The sequence below is a fragment of the Diplotaxodon limnothrissa genome, linkage group LG10 (assembly GCF_057381915.1).
Source record: "Diplotaxodon limnothrissa isolate DT_005_m linkage group LG10, D_limnothrissa_male_GT1.1, whole genome shotgun sequence".
Taxonomy (NCBI): domain Eukaryota; kingdom Metazoa; phylum Chordata; class Actinopteri; order Cichliformes; family Cichlidae; genus Diplotaxodon; species Diplotaxodon limnothrissa.
In genome coordinates, this window is record NC_140605.1 from 1,188,271 (window position 1) to 1,207,225 (window position 18,955).

At 42.3% G+C, this 18,955-nt stretch overlaps 1 protein-coding gene across 5 annotated transcripts in view; it reads right to left on the minus strand.

Moving 5' to 3' along the window:
• The window catches only part of LOC146623675 (phosphatidylinositol-binding clathrin assembly protein-like), a 38,997-nt gene that overhangs the window by 16,897 nt on the left and 3,145 nt on the right, over window positions 1–18,955 (minus strand). For all 5 annotated transcript variants that reach the window (XM_085364222.1, XM_085364220.1, XM_085364221.1 and 2 more), the window contains exons 3-12: window positions 12,023–12,165; window positions 10,594–10,669; window positions 10,406–10,508; window positions 9,622–9,715; window positions 7,663–7,774; window positions 5,736–5,842; window positions 5,587–5,628; window positions 2,960–3,045; window positions 2,672–2,795; window positions 1,603–1,733 (exon numbers count right to left, since the gene is read on the minus strand). In XM_085364222.1, coding sequence (XP_085220348.1) covers window positions 1,603–1,733; window positions 2,672–2,795; window positions 2,960–3,045; window positions 5,587–5,628; window positions 5,736–5,842; window positions 7,663–7,774; window positions 9,622–9,715; window positions 10,406–10,508; window positions 10,594–10,669; window positions 12,023–12,165 — 1,018 coding nt within the window. The remainder of the gene's footprint in view (window positions 1–1,602; window positions 1,734–2,671; window positions 2,796–2,959; window positions 3,046–5,586; window positions 5,629–5,735; window positions 5,843–7,662; window positions 7,775–9,621; window positions 9,716–10,405; window positions 10,509–10,593; window positions 10,670–12,022; window positions 12,166–18,955) is intronic.

The following is an 18,955-nucleotide window of genomic DNA, read 5'->3' on the forward strand; positions in this document are numbered from 1 at the left end:
CAGGGCTTCATGATGCAGCAGCCAAGTGGCTGCAGCCCGGCCCCATGAATGGAGAAACCAGGGAATTGAACCTAGCCTTCCTGGAGCAATTCGTGGAACGGGAATGGCGGAGTGGGTCCGCTGCAGCCAGCTGAAGAACCTTGACATCAACATCAGGCTGGCCACGGGACACCTGTCAGCGCAGCCAGGGGTCCTGCTAGAGCGGCAGTCAGCCGGTCAAAGCCCTGAGGAGGTGGCCCCGTTACGTGTCCCAGACTCAACCAGCTCCAGCAGAGAACCAACTAACCAGTCTCTCTGCAAGTCCCAGAGGCCATGGACATTGCACCCCGCTCACTGGGAGCTGCATGAGCTTTGAGGCAGGAGTGGTGGAAGTGTGGGCGGACACTACTGCAGAGAATGCCCACGTACAGAGGTAGAGCAGGTGATCCACATCGCCAGCACTTCATCACCCTCCCATGGTCCAGGAGAGATACACAGTCTTCCAGTAAGGAGCCATGGGGTTATGGATCCCTCGCCACCAGTAGAAATTAAATATGGGGCTAAAAGTACAGACTTAAGGCTGCAGTTAGAGACAGAAACAGATTAGAGCAAGGTTCAGTTGGTCAGTGGGGCCTTGTGTAGGGTTGTGCTCACGACCATTAGGAACGTGCATCGTCTGTGCTGAGCTCAGCAGTGACGGCAGGTTGTCCGATACTGACTCTGTGTCTCCATTGTGATGACCAAGAGCGGATGTTGCTGCAAAAGCATTTTGCAGATTTGTTCTTTCCCCTGCCTGGTTGCACCACACTGACCATAAGAGACAAACAGTTCAGATGCTGTGCTGGGGATGAGGACAACAGAAGAGTCGCACAGTGCGTGGTGTAGCCCCATAGTTCCTGTGGTGAAGAAAGATGTGTCTTCACAGTGTGGACTAGCTCAACGTGAGGGAGGTGTCACAGTATGGCAGTCGAAGAGCTCTTGGAGGGTTAGGTGCTGCTTGATTTTTTCACGATGCTGGAACAAACCAAGGGCTACCGGCAGATTCCCTTGTCTTCCAAGTCCAAGGAAAGAAATTCTTCTCCACACCGTGTGGACTGTAGCAATTCGTCATTCGTTTGGCTTATTTGGAGCCCTTGCCACTTTCCAGTGCCTCATGGACCAATCCGAAAGCTGCATATGCCACCACCTATCTGGATGAAGCTATTATCCATAGTGATACTTGGATGAAGACTATGAATAGCCGCAGTCCTGGAGTCCTTGTGGCAGGTGGGCTTCATGGCCAACCTGAGCAAGTGTGGGGCTGGATGGAGAGAGTTACAATATCTGGGGTCCTACGTGGGAGGCAGGTGTGCCCTCAGATTGAGAAAGAAGTGACTCGAATCCATCGAATTCTGCCACCCTCCCAAGTCCAAAAAAACCAAAGGAGGTGGGCGGTTCTTGGGGTCGGTTGGCTTTCAGTACCTGTTTGTAATGAACTTTCCCCCTCTGCCCAGCCCCTGCCTGGGATTAAGGCCTTAGGGGATCACCCCCTCATGGTGTGTGATTGTATGAAATTAAGTTATTTTGTGCTGTTTGTTTTATTTTCCTGGTTATAAAAGTAGGAGACACAGGTTATGTCCTCACCTGCTGGTCGAGTTGGTGGTTGAGAAGGGGTCAAGAACAGGGGCGGAGTCTATGGTCCCATCCAGAGAGATGGGGGAGGAGTCTGTGGTCGCTGTAGTGGGGGTCTTTTGGCGCTCTTTCAGACGCTGTTCCTGAAATAATTATGTGAGTGTTAGCAACGTAAGCTAATCTGGATCCAAACACAATTTGTCTTTGCAGGGTTTCTTTTGAAGAATGTGAGAGAAGCAGCCCAGGAGAGCCAAACTACTTATAACCTATAATAGGCCTCGCAAATATGCATATATGTCATCCCTATAAACGACATCCGATGACGAAATGGGAACAAAACAATTTAAACATTTTTTTGATGATGAAGCAATAATGATCTTTCTTTTTTAAAACAGCACAAGTAAAATTTGGTGTTTGTTACACCCAATAAGACTTTGTTGTGTGTAAGTCCAAAGTATTTTTTAATTAAGTCATAAGGAACCAGAAACACGAACAAAACAAAAACAAACAAAATATCATTTTTTGTGCACTTGTTGAAACGCTCCCCAATGGAAACCTGCAACCATCGCGCCTGCAGAATGAACTTCCTAACATTACAAAATCAAATATTTAATTTGTCAGTTTCATTTGAGATCATTTCTTTTGCCACACACATAATATTTGCTTTGCTAATTGTTTTTGTACATCTACCTACTGTTACCCTAACTATAGCAGCCGCAGCAGGTAAACCTTTACAGCTGTGGTGCGTCGTGATACAGTCACAGAGATTCAAACATTTCAAAAGGCAAAAACGCCCCATCACAAACACCACCAGGACTGAATGACTAATAATAAGACAATAATTTCCATAATTTCCTCAGCGGGTAATGAGGTACTACTACTGGTATACTACCAGACTCCCAGTACAGGCAAAGCTACCAAACTGGGTCGCTGCTACAGACGAACCCAAAGCAAATTTCTCCCAACGTCTGAACTACACAACACAGAATGTCAGCTCTACACAACATGCTTACAGATGCTGCTTCTCTGGCCTCACGTGCATCAAGGAGAAGAGAATCTAAGACGTGAGGCTGAAACGTACTTTCAGGGCTTTGAGGCGAGCCTGCTCTTCCTCCAGGGCAGCCTGCTTTTCTCTCTCGTCCACTTTGGAGAAAGACATGCCGGTGTTGGCCAGGGAAGAGACCGCACTGGAGAGGGTGCTAGCTCTTAATCACGGGACAAACAGAAGAAGAAGATCAAGAATTATTTCAAGATACAAGTGTCTTACAACCTGACTAGCATGCATAATGCTTTTTGATCTCAGCCAGTGCAGAGCCATCAAATCGCTGAAGCAAACACTGGGCTAGCAGGGACCAGGAAACAGACCTACCTGCTGGCTGCTGTTGAATCTTTGACTTTCTTTCCCTCTAAAGACGCCAAGTGCTGCTCCAGGGCATCCAGCAGACTGCTTGGGGCCTAACATGAATGTCATGACACATATTCAATTTCAAATGCTGAAGAAAACCTGACAGGATCTTGTGTAGAGGAAAAAAAGCATGAAAACAAGCCGAGTAATTGCCAAGAGTCAAAATACAGCTTTGAATACAGAGATGGAGAGAGAAAAGCCAGATACTTACACACACTGTAAACTGAAGAAAGAGAAACAGAAGAAAGGAGAAATACAGAAAATAAAGGTGGCCAAGATATTAGGAACACATGTGGAGCAAAGCATACTGGGATTTAATGTAGGTGCAGAAAGAAAACGAAACCTGCAAATAAAGCTACTTTTAAACATAAGTCGCTGGTCTGATATCCAATAAGACAGCCTGGATTCACACCGTTAGTTTCTGCATGACATGCATTCATGAGTGGGTGTGAGCCTGTCTGTAAGTGCAGCACTAGGACTGGGCGATAGACTGAGTTTCTAAAAAATATCAATATAATAATAATAATTATAATAATAATGGATTGCATTTATATAGAGCTTTACAATGCCACTATTCATTCACTCTCACATTCACACACTGGTGGAGGCAGCTACGGTTGTAGCCACAGCTGCCCTGGGGCAGACTGACATATCGCGCCATCGGCCCCTCTGGCCAGCACCAGTAGGCGGTAGGTGAAGTGTCTTGCCCAAGAACACAACGGACAGAGAGAGCTGGGGATCGAACCGGCAACCTTCCGGTTACAAGATGAGCTTGCCACCCCCCTGAACCACAGGGGGTATACTTTTATACGAGATATAAGACATGACAATATTATTTATATCCACATCGTTTATGTTGTGTTGTAATTATACTTGTGGAGCCGCTCTCTCATCCACGTTTGCCTCCCCCCCATCGCTTCACCTGCAGGCGGCGACAGGATGGACACAGTAGCTATTGAAGCTGGTTGGTCGAATATTTGGAGATGGTTTGGATTCAAAGTTTCAGCAGCAGAATAAAGTGTCCTGACAAAAGGTTCGAGCACTGCTCATCTTTTCCACCATTTACACCAGCGCCACAAAGTGCGTGCTGTATCTCAGAGCGCAAAGTCCTGCCAGCCTCCTGCACCTGAAACAAACGGCGTTATAAAACTCACACACTCGTGGATTATGGGAGGGAGAGTGACATTACTAAAGCAGTGACCATCGCTGAAGACATGGTCTCCATCTCAACTGTGGAACAGCTGCTGAAACACCAGTTACCCAGTCAGAGATACTTTGAGAGTTGCTGCCAAAAATGTTTACTCAAGTTACCGAGAAGCTCGCTGCCCGGCTCAACAAAGTGTCTCACTTCACACTGATGACATGTGGTCCATGTGAGCCATACATGGAAGACTGGACTGAAACCTGCCTGTCTCCAGACCACAGCGGGCAGCACACAGCTGAAGCCCTGCAGGATGCTCTCACAACCTGGCTTAAACGAGGCTAATGTCGTCGAGGCGGTACAGCTCAACAACAGGCTTCAACTGGACACTGCTGAGTGCAATACTGAATCAGCTGATTTGAAAAAAGAAAGAAATATGATATCAAATATCAAATGACAATAAAACTGTAGTGAGAACACGCCAACGACCGTACGTCTTCCTGATTTTGTGCCAGACTAATCTGTCAACAGCATCAGGCTTCAAGGTTACAACGTTGCCACCGACACTGAAAATCCTTTCACAAGGCTGAAAAACACCATCACTGTATTTTATTCAAGAAGAATTATTATTTAATAAAGACCAATAATTTGTATCCGAGTCATTTTTCAAGTGCATCTGCAGCTGTACATGAGTGTGCATGTGACATCTCGCACACGTAGCTTTGACTAAGAACTCTGTTTTTCCTTTATGGGTAGAAAACATGTAAAGATATATATTGCATATAGACATTCGATATATGATTTTTGGTCCACATCGCCCAGCCCTATGCAACACATGCAACAGCTGCGCACAGCAGTGGGTGTTAAAGCTTGTTAGCACTGAAGCTTCAGCGAGTTAGCAGCTGTGAAAGGACAATAACAGCCACATTTAATAACATGCCCACTGCTGCATCACTGTACGAAAGTACAATCATTCACAATCATGCTGCTGCGACTGTAAACTTCTGTGACTGCACTCGTATAATGCAGCGAGTTTTCTTGAAAATGTGCCGCTCATGTATGTTAGCCTGTAACTTCTGTCTAACAGCAGCACAGCGTAGCTTTGGCTGCTTCTTGCACCTGATGGTTTTCAGAGTTTTCTCATCATTTTATGTGATTGTTCATTAATCTTCAGAACATTATCTGCGTCATCTCGTGACATCACCATTTAACATTGGAGTGAAATTTCACCTTCATATATGAAACACCTGTGACAGATTATACTGGATTTCCACATATGTTTGCAAGTTTTAGTGAATTGCTCCAACTACTTTCAATTTTGGTGGCTCCACAGTTACATGTGCTTTATTAATTTCTCCACCTTTTACTCAGGAAAAAGCTGTAATAAAAAGCGCAGCGCTGAGTCCTGTTATCTGCTGCACTAAATGACTGTGTTTGTGTGAAGGCTCACCTGAGACAGGTCTGGGATGTCTCCTCGATCAATTCCAACTTGCTGAAGGCAAACAAACCGAAACGTATTGAAAATCAGACAGAAACAAGAGCCAGCTGATCTCAGTGATCACACGCTCCTTTGCAGTCCCTGACAGGCTAAAGACTTACCTCTGCAACTTTGAGGAACTCGGAGATTCTTGTCATTCGTGTAAGGAACTTCTTGTAGAGGTCCAGTCCTTCTTTGCATTGAACTTTTTTCATGTCAAAGTATTTCTCTGTTAATCACACACAAAAAAGAAATTCACTTTATTTTCAGGTAAAGTTTTTCTGCAGGATATTTCTGAGGTGTGATCGTCGAGGATCAGGATTTGGTCCACAAAAATCAAAAAACACACCCTATTAACCGTCCCTGCAAAGTCTTATAATAGCAACAACAACAGTAATAACTTTCTACATTCTTCTACATGCTGAATGATTTCTATTGCATTCTGTCTGCAACAGAAATCAAATCTTCTCCCATGTCTGCTGCAGATGTTCCATAAACGTGGACCTTGTAGCTGCTTTGCTTTCACTCTTCTGTCCAGTTCATCCCAAACCAGCTCGATGGGGTTTGAGTCTGGAGACTGTGCTGGACACTCCGTGTTTCCAAGCTTGGCACAGTTGGACTGTTTGGGTGATTATCCTGCTGTAGGATGAACCTCTGACTGAGCAGAGGCTCCTGCATGGAGCTGCAGAGGCTCCTGCATGGAGCTGCAGAGGCTCCTGCATGGAGCTGCAGAGGCTCCTGCATGGAGCTGCAGAGGCTCCTGCATGGAGCTGCAGAGGCTCCTGCATGGAGCTGCAGAGGCTCCTGCATGGAGCTGCAGAGGCTCCTGCATGGAGCTGCAGAGTGCTGTGAAGCTGTTCTGGTTCAGGGAGCCTCTCACTCTGTACGAGTCACAGACCCTGGATCAGCAAACAGCCCCAGACCGTCACACTTCCTCCTCCATGTTTGACAGTCGATGCCACACACTGTGGATCCATCCTTCCACCTACTCCACAGCAAAGATCCTGCATGATGAACCGAAGATTTCAAATGTTGATCCATCAGTCCATGAAACCATCTTCCAGTCTTCAGCAGTCCAATGTTTCATGGCCCAGACGAGCCTCTGTCTTATTCTGACGTCTGGCTTTCTTGCTGCAGCTCGTCCTCTTAAACTTGCAGCTCGAAGTTTCTCCTCACAGCTGAAACTGAGACTTTCTCACTACGACCACTATGAAGCTGCTTGAAGCTGATGTCCTGTGAGCCGCCATCACACAGCTGTTAACTCCCAGGAACGTGTGTCTGAGTCAGTCGTGTCGTTGGGTCTGCAGACCTCTTCCTGTCACAGTTTGAAGGAAGCTGGACTCACTGACGCCTTGACTTTCTTTGCAGTTTCTCTGTAGGACAGACCTACATTTATAAGTGTTACGATGGTCTGTCTTCTACTGTTAATCGCCTTTTTGGAACAGCTGTAGGACTTAGCAGCACCAGCTTTCACGGCTGGATCAACCTCCACTGTTGCAGAGCAGCTTTAAATTGTTAACATGTTTTTGTTCCCTGAAAAAGGCCATTTTCTGAAATGTGCATTATTTTTCAGTTTTGGGTAACCTTACCTTTTTTAAAACCTCTGGGAGGTCCCCACTTACCTTTTTACCATTTCGAGCTGTTCATTGGATTTGAACAACTTGAACAGAAATAAATAACTGGAAAAACTGGGTTGTTCTAATCTATTGACCAGTAGAGTATCTGGAACCATTACTTCCAGTCAACAGCTACCAAATACGAATTCAACACTAGAAACTCGTCCAGATGTTTTATCTCCCTAATCTGTCATACAATACAATAACAAGGATACCATTAAACCTCCTTCAACTGCCCAATTACTTTTGCGCCTCTTAAAATAAGGTATTATATGTAAAAACGGCTGTAATTCCTAAACATTCATCATAAAACTTTGTTAATTAAAGCTGTGTATAAATGTCTAAACTCAGGTGGAGAGCCTCATCTAGTAAAAGGTCCTGTAAAGGTAAAATAAAAGGATGACATGGCTGACAAAAAACAACCTGTCCTTACCCAGGAGGTTGATTATGCTCTCGTTGTAGGCCGCAAACAGCCGGATTGCATCTTTAAACAGAAGCATGAAGGCTGCATTGATCACACCGTTCGTCAGCTCATTGGCGTTGACCTAAAAGGGAGGTGCCGGTGTTAAAACATCGTGTTTAACCGTCTCGATGCATGCTCAATCATCCAGGTGAGTAAATCCCCAAAGAGTGAGTCTCTTCATTTCAACGTAGCCTTACTGCTTCAGTCTCGAAGGAGTCACTTGGATGAGTGACGAAACGTCCAGGTAAACAGAATCAACCTCACCTGCACTTATTTTATAATTGTGGCAAAACAAACTGATTCTCATCTTTCATGAACCATTAGAATTTTCTGTAAAAATGGTTGAGGAGTAATGATAATGTGTGGCGCACGTGGTAAGATCGAGGCAGTGCTGCTTTTTCAGACAGCAGTACTTTGTGCTGCCCAGTAAAGTTCGTCTTCTCTTCTTTCAAAACCATTTTTTGCCTTAATTTGGTCTAAAACGGTAACAAAGTTAAAGCCATGTAAAGAGCGCTTATAAAACACGCCGGGCTAACAAACAAACAAGAAAAGTAAGTAGTTATAGTTACTTTTACTGTGTTAAGTAACTATGTTAGTAACTGAGTTACAATATTATACAGTAACTAAATTCTAGAAAAAGTAACTACTGCGTTACTTTAAAAAATGTTCAACCCTCTGTGGTCGAGGGTGTTTTTGACTACTTGTCATTTCACCTTTAAAAACGATTTATCCTGCCTTGTTTTGTTTGGTGCCGTTCTTTTCAGCACAACCTCACACGTCTGAATTTACAGTTATTTTTTCATTTGACATACTGTATCAGCACAGCTGATCTGAAACCAGACACAAAATATAAAATCCGAGTAGAAAAAGTTATGTTTTTACTGTAACAACCACAAACATGTTTAAAAATCATTCTCTTAACTTGAAATGCAAATATAAACCTATGCACAGGTTTTACAAACAACAAAGTTATATGCAGCTATTTACCTAAAATGCAGCCAAGCTGTTATTTTATAACCATTGAAACTATTTACAGAACAATCAGCTGTTCTGCATCAAATAAGATGCCACACAATCTATTTGTGCCCCTCCCAAAAATAATTTCTGTCCACTGTAAGATAAAAAAGCAGATCACAGGCTGATACCTGCAGGCCTGACAGCAGCAGGTGTGTCGCTGCTCCTGTTTCCACCTGCAGACAGCGTTTACACTGTTTGGTGGCTTTTTGGCAGCAGCTGTGACCTTCAGCAGTCGCCTCATTGTTCTGACACACACAACAACAATATCCACTACACTACACACTAAATGTCACAAATCTCTCTCTCTCTCTCACCGCCGTCACTCTTAAAACTTCGCCCTCTTCCCAAACAACCAAATGCCATTTTTTGATTGGTGGACATGGTATATTTTCCACAAACAGGAAAGGGGGGTTTTGGGGGGTTTTGTTTTTGCTCACAAGCAGAGAGGTCATTCGAGCGCGTCCCACAGTAAACTCCAGTGTTCGATTATTCAGGAGAAAACATGGCGTATATATTATTTTATTATAACTCTGGTTTTTCGTGGCCGATCAACACAATTTAAAAACTGGTATAAAGTCGACACTTTTAACACAGAAATCGATACTCTGGGTCGTCTTGGGTCGACATCAGCATCTTGTCGCTATGTCATCTTAAACTGGTCATGTGATTGATTTACTACGACTGTTTTGTTCTTCCTCAGCCAATCAGCAGCACTCGTGCGACTGTTTCGCAATAAGCTGATGACAGCGCCAACCGTCTGTGTGTGGAAACGCAGTAACATGTCCGCACCACGTTTTCGTGTCGGTAACAGTAACAGCGTTGTTCGATTACTGGTTACTGAAACGTTTACGCTGTTATTCCCATCACTGTAAGTTACTTGTGCTGAGACGTCTGACGATGCCGAGCACTCACATTGAAATCAAGCAACACATCCATCTGAGTCTGAATGACAGAAACGGTTTTAAGGAGTTTCTCTGTGTTCATGGTCCTCATGACTCCATCAGGCCTGTGAAAGCAAAGAGAAAGCATCATTATTTTAACGTATTTTAATTTTACTGTCACCCATGGTAATAATCGTTTCTTTGCTGTGGGTTAGAGCTCTGGATAATTAATGTTCATTTAAGTCTTTTTGTGTGGCTCGTCTGCCAAGTTGGCACTTTTGAAATGAACATCATTAGCCAGCAGATACGTCTCTACTATCTAAAGGATGTCAAGACTGCAAACGTCACAATAGAAATATTAATGAAGAATTAATGAAGTTATATGTAATTTAATTTAGAGTCCGACACTGAGACGTGCAGCTGTCCTACGGAGTGAAGTAAAATTATGACTACAGCTGCATTTGATGAAAACTAACCAGTAAAATTAGGCCCAATATGACAAATTATGAAATAAAATAAGAAAGATAATCAAATTCACAAAAAGATGCTAACGCTGCTATTTGGAAATATCTTGCCTTTAAAATGGTGAAGTGAAGCAAAACCAGGAACTCGGCTTTCCTCAAACAGAGCTGCAGAAGTTATATGTTGCTTTCTGCAACTTTAACAAAACTGTCACAAGGAAACAAAAGTAGTGCAACGATATTTTTAATATCACCCCGGAGTGTCACACACGATCACCTGAACGAGAAATTCAAGCTTTGGGGCTCAGGTGTAAGAAAGGACGAACACGAGTCAGTGAGAAACATGAACCTTACCCTCTTTTCACTTTAGTGAAGTCAAATGCGACTTGTCTGTAGGAGACAGCCTTCTCATTCAGGTAGCGGCTGTACCTCCTGATGAACGTTGACATATCATAGCCTACGTTAGAAACCAGAGAAGAGACGAGTGAGTATAGACGGCGTATCGCAGGGAAACGTGGCTGTCGTGGATGTTTGTGAGATACCTTGTAGGCCACTTCTGTCCAAAAAGTTGCTGAGGTTAAAAAGTGTGTTTCTTGAAGCCAGATATTGTATAAATCTCTGCAAAAAAACACCACATGAATGAACCATGAATGTCTGCAGCAGCGCTGCACGCCCACAGATGCTCAAAGCCTGTCACAGATTTAACTGTCTGTGAAGCTGGATTAACTATGAACTGTTTAAAGCTTTTATACCAGGGGCATCCAACTGCAGGCCTCGAGGGCCGGCGTCCTGCAGGTTTTAGATATAACCGTGGGTCAACACGCCTGACTCACATGATTAGTTTGTTAGCAGGCCTCTGGAGGACTTCAGCACATGTTGAGGAGGTCATTTGAGTCAGCTGTGTTGGACCAAGGACACATCTAAAACCTGCAGGACACCGGCCCTCGAGGCCTGCAGTTGGACACCTGTGTTTAAGAACATGTTTAGCGCCATCTTGTACCAGTACAGAACATAACAGCACTGGGCTGATTGGTTGGGGCTCATATACTTAGATTAGTTTATGGTAGCTAACTAGTAACGGAACCAAAAAAAGGACACTAAAACTAAAAAGCGGTCTAATAGAGGTCTTGATGCTCGATCATCCAGGTAAGTAAATCCCCAAAGGTCGATTCTGTCCACGTGGACGTTTTAACTTGTGTGTCTGATCTTATTGTAAAGCACTTTGTGATTTTTATCTGTGAAATGTGCTATATAAATAAATTTTACTTAAACGTTTCATCATCATCCAGGTGACTTCTTCAGTCTCAGCTGACTGCACTGGTGCTGGTTTCAGTTATTGTGCAAATGTCCTGCTATAAGGTTGAAACCTGCAGTCAGCTGAGACTGAGGAAGTCACCTGGATGATGATGAAACGTTTCTCCCACTGAAACGTCCAGAAACATATTTATGTTTGCGCGTGATGCGCATGTAGGAACCCGTTTTTATTGCATAGATCGCATCTTGTGGACATCAGCTGTTTATGCCACTCAGTGCATCACAACTCAGAGGAAAGGTCAGAGTGTCTCACTGCAGCTTGGCGGTCCTCCTTTATTAATACAAACATTACACTTCCTGTTTCAGTGCAGCTAGCCAAACAACCAGAACCAGTTAGTGCTAAAGACAGTGGAAGCAGACGGTATGTTCTCAGTTTCTTCACATAAAGCTCATTGTTGCAGCGAGGAGCCTTGTTTTCCACTTAGTTACTGGTTACCTTACTAATTATTTAACATACCTAATGTTAGCCTATTAGCTGCCACTAACCAACCTGTTGACCTCATATTCTGTTTTGGCACAAGATGGCGCTAAACATGTCGTAAATACTTTAAACACCCATTTCTTAAACCAGTGTTCACAGACGGTGTTGAAGCTATGGCGGTTCAGGGCTCCGTGGTGTAAATGAGCCTTTGTAGTGTTTCATGTCCGCTTGCTGACCTCATTGCCATAGACCATCAGATGGTGTGTAGTGGTGAGAGACTTGAAGACAACCACCCAGCTGGTGCTGGCAGTCCGCTCAAACAGGGTATCAGCCAGCTGAGGGATGTTCACATTCATCTCGTTGGTGCACTGAATCAAGTCTGCAGGAGTGAAAAATGCAAAGTGGGAAAAGATGAGCTGAAGTCATACTGAGGCAATAATGACCTGCCTGAAACATCAGTCTGTTCTCTGGGAAGCAGGACAGCTGTGATGAGAGCTAAAATCATTTCATTCTCATCACGTTAAAAAGAAAACAAACATATTGAGGAATTAGAAGAAATCATCAAATCTTTAGAGAAGCCGACATGTCCCACCAGGAACAGGAAATACTGAACACAATTCAACTTTATTGTCATTGCACATGTTACAAGTACAAGGCAACGAAATGCAGTTGCTAAATACTGAAAAAGTTTGTAATGCAAAACTTGAATTAAAAGAAAAGTTTATATTTAAAAAAGAAAAAAAAAACAATTTCTAGTACAAAGACTTCACTTTCAAAATGTTCAACATGGTAATAAATCCGGATTCTAGCAAACCAGTTAAGAACTAGAAAGTGCATTTTCTGAAGAAACTGCAGTGTGAATGCTTGAATCTGAATGTATGGACTGAAATGAATTAATTGCTGAATTTTGAGTTAAAAATTTTGAATGAGATAAAAAAAAAAAAAAAAACTGAATTTAACCTGAAAACAACAGTGCTGAACTGCTAAAAGCTGAAGGTTACACAGAAGAAGAAGTTGGAAAAAAACTGAAAATGTTTTAAATGTAAATTAGAAAACCCTAAGAAATGAGAAAAGAACATTTAGAGTCAGAAAACATCTGAATGAATATTAAAAGGTCATATTCTTTGAATCACTGAATGACTAAAATGTGATCCCTCCACTTGGACCCACACAGTTTAAAAAGTTTACATCTCTGAGCTTTGAAAGACAAGATGTTGGAAAAAGAACAACGATGGCGACGTTTTGAGGGTAAAATGATGGCTTTAACACTGTGGACACAGCAGCAGTTGAAAGAGAAGTGTTTAAGATGAATCTTGGCAGAGAGAGAGAGAGAGCTCGTTAAGCAGGCAGGTGTGAGCCTGGTTGCTATAGTGACCGCACCCAATGGCTCCATACACACGTACACAGACATGCGCCTCACTTTTGCTGCTTAAAATGAACAGAAAATTCAGGCCGAAACAAATCGTTCCCAAATGAAAAGTAAAAGTCGTATTGACAAAATTCTTTCACCGTGAGCGACAGCAGCTTCTAGTCTACTGAATTCTCAGTTTTCATGCCTGTGGAGTTTATTATATGGACGTGGTGACAGTGGAAAGACACCATGCTCTTCTGATTTTCAAACGAACCTTCTGAGCCATTTTAACATTAGAGTCTATGGAAGAGTTGGAGGGAGGAGGCTGTGCATTGGTGACATTTACGAAAGAACCATAACACCTAGGACAATAGTAAACACATTGGATGAAAGAGGACAGCGATGGCTACGTTTTGAGGGTAAAATCATACCTGTAGAGCAAACGCTGCGGACACAGCAGCAGTTTTAAAAAAGATTTTAAGATTAATTTTTTTGCTCCTCTCACTCTAGCAGTTGAGCTGCCTCACTCTAGCCCCAACATTCCGTCCCATACACACCCATTATAAACTTTGAAACGGGTGAAAAAACATCATGAAACTTAAACTGGAACTGAAGAAAAAGTATAATAGATATTGAAAAGATAAATACAAGTTGAATAGTTGAATGTCTTGTCTTCGTTTTAAAGTTTGAATGGTGGCTCTATGTCAATGTATGTGGAAGTAGATACAGTTTAAAGAGGAGGAAGTTGAATGAGAATTTGAAGGGTCTCCCCATTGAAATACATTATAAATTTTTGTTGAAAAAAGTTGAATAAAATTAAAAATATAAATGTTAAAAATGAGAAAAATAGAAGCAATGTTGTCCAAAAGAATAGGAATCTAACGGTGTTTGAATGGTTTTTCTAAGTTGAACGGTTTTGAAGGAGTAGGCTTTCAAAAAACGTACGGAAAAATAAAATATAATAACTAGAAAGTGCATTTTCTGAAGAAACTGCAGTGTGAATGCTTGAATCTGAATGTATGCACTGAAATGAATTAATTGCTGAATTTTGAGTTAAAAATATTAAATGAAATTAAAAAAAAACAAAAAAAACCCCAACCAAATTTAACCTGAAAACAAAAGTGCTGAACTGCTAAAAGCTGAAGGTTACACAGAAGAAGAAGTTGGAAAAAAGCTGAAAATGTTTTAATTGTAAATTAGAAAAACCTAAGAAATGAGAAAAGAACATTTAGAGTCAGAAAACATCTGAAAGAATATTAAAAGTTCATATTCTTTGAATCACTGAATGACTAAAATGTGATCCCTCCACTTGGACCCACACAGTTTAAAAAGTTTACATCTCTGAGCTTTGAAAGACAAGATGTTGGAAAAAGAACAACGATGGCGACGTTTTGAGGGTAAAATGATGGCTTTAACACTGTGGAGACAGCAGCAGTTGAAAGAGAAGTGTTTAAGATGAATCTTGGCAGAGTGGCAGAGAGAGCTCGTTAAGCAGGCAGGTGTGAGCCTGGTTGCTATAGTGACTGCACCCAATGGCTCCATACACACGGACACAGACATGCACCTCACTTTTGCTGCTTAAAATGAACAGAAAAGTCAGGCCGAAACAAATCGTTCCCAAATGAAAAGTAAAAGTCGTATTGACAAAATTCTTTCACTGTGAGCGACAGCAATGTCTAGTCTACCAAATTCTCAGTTTTCATGTCTGTGGAGTTTATTATATGGACGTGGTGACAGTGGAAAGACACCATGCTCTTCTGATTTTCAAACGAACCTTCTGAGCCATTTTAACATTAGAGTCTATGGAAGAGTTGGAAGGAGGAGGCTGTGCATTGGTGACATTTATGAAAGAACCGTAACACCTAGGACAATAGTAAACACATTGGATGAAAGAGGACAGCCATGGCTACGTTTTGAGGGTAAAATCATACCTGTAGAGCAAACGCTGTGGACACAGCAGCAGTTTTAAAAAAGATTTTAAGATTAATTTTTTTGCTCCTCTCACTCTAGCAGTTGAGCTGCCTCACTCTAGCCCCAACATTCCGTCCCATACACACCCATTATAAACTCTGAAACGGGTGAAAAAACATCATGAAACTTAAACTGGAACTGAAGAAAAAGTATAATAGATATTGAAAAGATAAATACAAGTTGAATAGTTGAATGTCTTGTCTTCGTTTTAAAGTTTGAATGGTGGCTCTATGTGAACGTATGTTGAAGTAGTAAGAGTTTAAAAATGAGTAAGTTGAATGAGAATTTGAAGGGTCTCCCCATTGAAATACATGGGAAATTTTTGTTGAATAAAGTTGAATAAAATTAAAAATATAAATGTTAAAAATGAGAAAAATACAAGCAATCATGTCCAAAAGAATAGGAATCTAATGGTGTTTGAATGGTTTTTCTAAGTTGAACGGTTTTGAAGGAGTAGGCTTTCAAAAAACGTACGGAATAGATAATAATAAAATAGAATAATAAAGATTAGAAGAACAATACTGTGAATGCTTTTCAAGCATTCACACTAATAAAGAAACAACTGTGATGCGATTAAAGATTTATCAGGCAACACCGTCTAAGATCCTGAAAGAAGAAACATCACTTTCAGGGACTTTTACAAAACTTTATATTCACAACAGATAACTTCATCAAAAAATAAAGTTGATCAGTTTCTTGACAACATAACTTTTCCAAAACTACCAGACAGTCAGGCAATGGCACTGGACTCACTGCTGACAGCAGGTGAGCTGCAGGAAGCCCTGATAAGTTTGCCCAACAGTAAGGCTCCAGGTCCAGACGGCTTTCCAGCAGAATTCTGGACAATTCTGGCACCATTATTCCACAGAGTGCTGCAGAAATCAAGGAAAATGACAGACGTCCACCAAACATGAATCTCCTGCTAAAACCAGGCAGAGACCCTGTGTTTACTACCAGCTATCGTCCAATATCCCTCATTAATGTAGACCTTAAAATAATCTGCAAAGCTCTGAGATCAGAGAAGAGAACCCCCCTCATAACTCATCCTGACCAAACTGGCTTCACTAAAGGCAGCACTCATCAACAAATACACGTAGATGACTTAATTTGATAGACTGTTCTTGCTGAAAAAAACACTGAAACCACAGTATTGTTTCTAGATGCAGAAAAAGCGTTTGACAGAGTTAACTGGAAACTTTGGTTTCGAACCTCTTTCATTAACTGGTTAAAAATATGATATAATTCCCCAACAGCTTGTGTCAAAACAAATGACCAAACATCCTCCAGCTTCTGTCTCCTGAGGGGCACCAGGCAGGGACGCCCAGCAGGCAGGGACGCCCAGCAGGCAGGGACGCCCAGCAGGCAGGGACGCCCACCAGCCAGGGACGCCCAGCAGCCAGGGACGCCCAGCAGGCAGGGACGCCCACTCTCCCCGTCACTGTTTGCAGTTTTTATCCAACCACCTGCAGCAGCAGTTAGACAGGCTGCAGTGATCATCCCTCTTTATGCGGATGATGTGTTGCTTTTTCTCCAGCACTCACAAACCAATCTCTCTGAGGTAATCACACTAATAAACTCTTTAGCAAGAGTTTCAGATTATTCAATAAACTGGTTAAAATCTGCAGTTCTTCTGATTAACTGCTCCTTCCATAACCCTTCTTCTGCCCCACTGCAATCTGGAAATATTAAATATTTAGGTATGGCACATGGTAGATGGACTGGTTCTTATAGCGCTTTTCTACTCAATCTTGAGCACTTAAAGCGCTTTACACAACTTGTGCTTTCACCCACTCACTCCCATTCGCACAACCACATTTTCCTTGGTGCTTTCTACCTAACATTCACACACACTGACTCTTAAATGGAAGTTGCAGTAGTTTTTCTGAAAGATGACTTTTTATGACATTTTGATACTCCGATGAGGATGGAGTTTCTCTCCGATGGATGCATCGGAAAGCAACTTGGGGTTAGTATCTTGCCCAAGGATATATGGCATGCAGACTGGGGGAATCGAACCACCAACCTTCTGATCAGTACCTGCTTAGCTTCCGAGATCAGACGAGATCTCTCCTACGCTTGCAGATTTAACTAAATTAAACCACATCTTAGGGCTGGGCCATATCATACCGTCCACGGTAATACCGGTGTAACGTTGGGCAACGATAGGAAAAAGAAATATGGTGATAGAATATGGGTAAAACGCACATGCGCAGTGCCTTTGTTTTCATACGCACATGGAAGGAAAAAGCATGGCGGTGACGGAGAATGAGAAGGGCGAAAGTGGATCGTTGAATGAAACTGATGAACCTGAACTGGTTTGTAAAAATGCTGCAGCTTCACTGGTGTGGAACTGGTTTAGCTTTGGTCCGTCAGATACACAACAAAGCACTATTTTTGGTAGCGCATGCTAGCGGGCCGTCGTTATTACCGTGTTGTTTGGAAAATACGGCGCACTTAAAATCAATCCTTTGATTTCTCTGAAAGTCGACAGAGCCCCTTATAATCCCGTGTGCCTTATGTATGAACTCTGGTCGTGTTTACTGACCTCGAAACGATTTTATGTGCACGGCGCTCGAAAATCTGTCACATGTTTCAGTACGACTTTGCTGAGCTACGAAGCCGCACCGCTTGATGGATTGTGGGAGCATTACGGCTATCGTAGGCGGAGCGTCGCGGAGTGATACGCACTGTGCTTCAACATAATGTTACCGTATTGTGTGTGTATAACCTCTTTTAAGTTTTGTGGATATTATACATGGTTATGCTGAGGATACGTCGGCCAGTTTCCACTGGAAATGCCTTTTGGTTAAACTGTCAGCGAGGAGTTTGCATTTGCACTGTTACATTTTTATATAACTTTAATGCAGATAAAACAGCTGCTTGTTTAAGTGAAAATACATTGATGGTTTTTTTGCACTAATAAAGTTGAGGAGTTGTAAAGTATTTTGTCTCGTGTCAATTATATCGTCAGTTATGTCGTTATCACAAATTTTCAAATGTATATCGTGATAAATATTTTTGGTCGCATTTGTAGGCCGATTACGTCACAGCGGCACGACGAAGCCTGTCCAAATTCGAAGACTCCGACAAATGCATCCTTAATTTCCCCAGATTTGAAGGATGGGTCGGGTGTGTCCTTCGTGGCCCACCATATCCCAGAATTCATAGCGCGGCGCTGCAAATTCCAGTTTCCAGCAATGGCGGCGCTACTAAGTTTTAATGTTACTCTTATTAATCTTTCTGAGTCACAAAATAAACTTTTAAGATATTTTCAGGCGAGAATGTGGCTGTGTAAACTTCAAATATCTGCTCAGTTTATCAAGACACCACATATTTGCAAAAGTGCTGCTCGACAGCTAGCCGGGGGTTCAAGGGTGAGAACAGCAAACTCTCGGCACATCGTTTTAAACCCCCGCGATCTTTGGCTACTCGGGCTAAACATGATATATAAGTCACTTAGATAACTTAAAAATGTTATTGTTTGTCTTTTTCAGTGTTTTATTTGTGCCTGAGTGAATCAGTTTGGCTGAGATTAAAATTATTAGATTAGATAAAATAAAACTATTAATCCATCGGGTGGGTTCCTCCTTGGTTTTCACACAGCTGAATAAACGTCAAACAGAAAACTGATTAAACAGAAGTGTGAGACGGTCGAGAGTTTACTCCAGTGTCCAGTTCAACGTTCCCTCTAATGTTTCACGTGTCTGAGCGAGCACACAAACTCCCTGAGCGGACACTTGGACCACTGTGAGCAACAACAGACGTGTGCACTGTGGTCACGCCAGCATCCAATCCATGCAAGTTACATGTTTATTAAAGTAATCAAATTACAGCATTTATGTTAGAC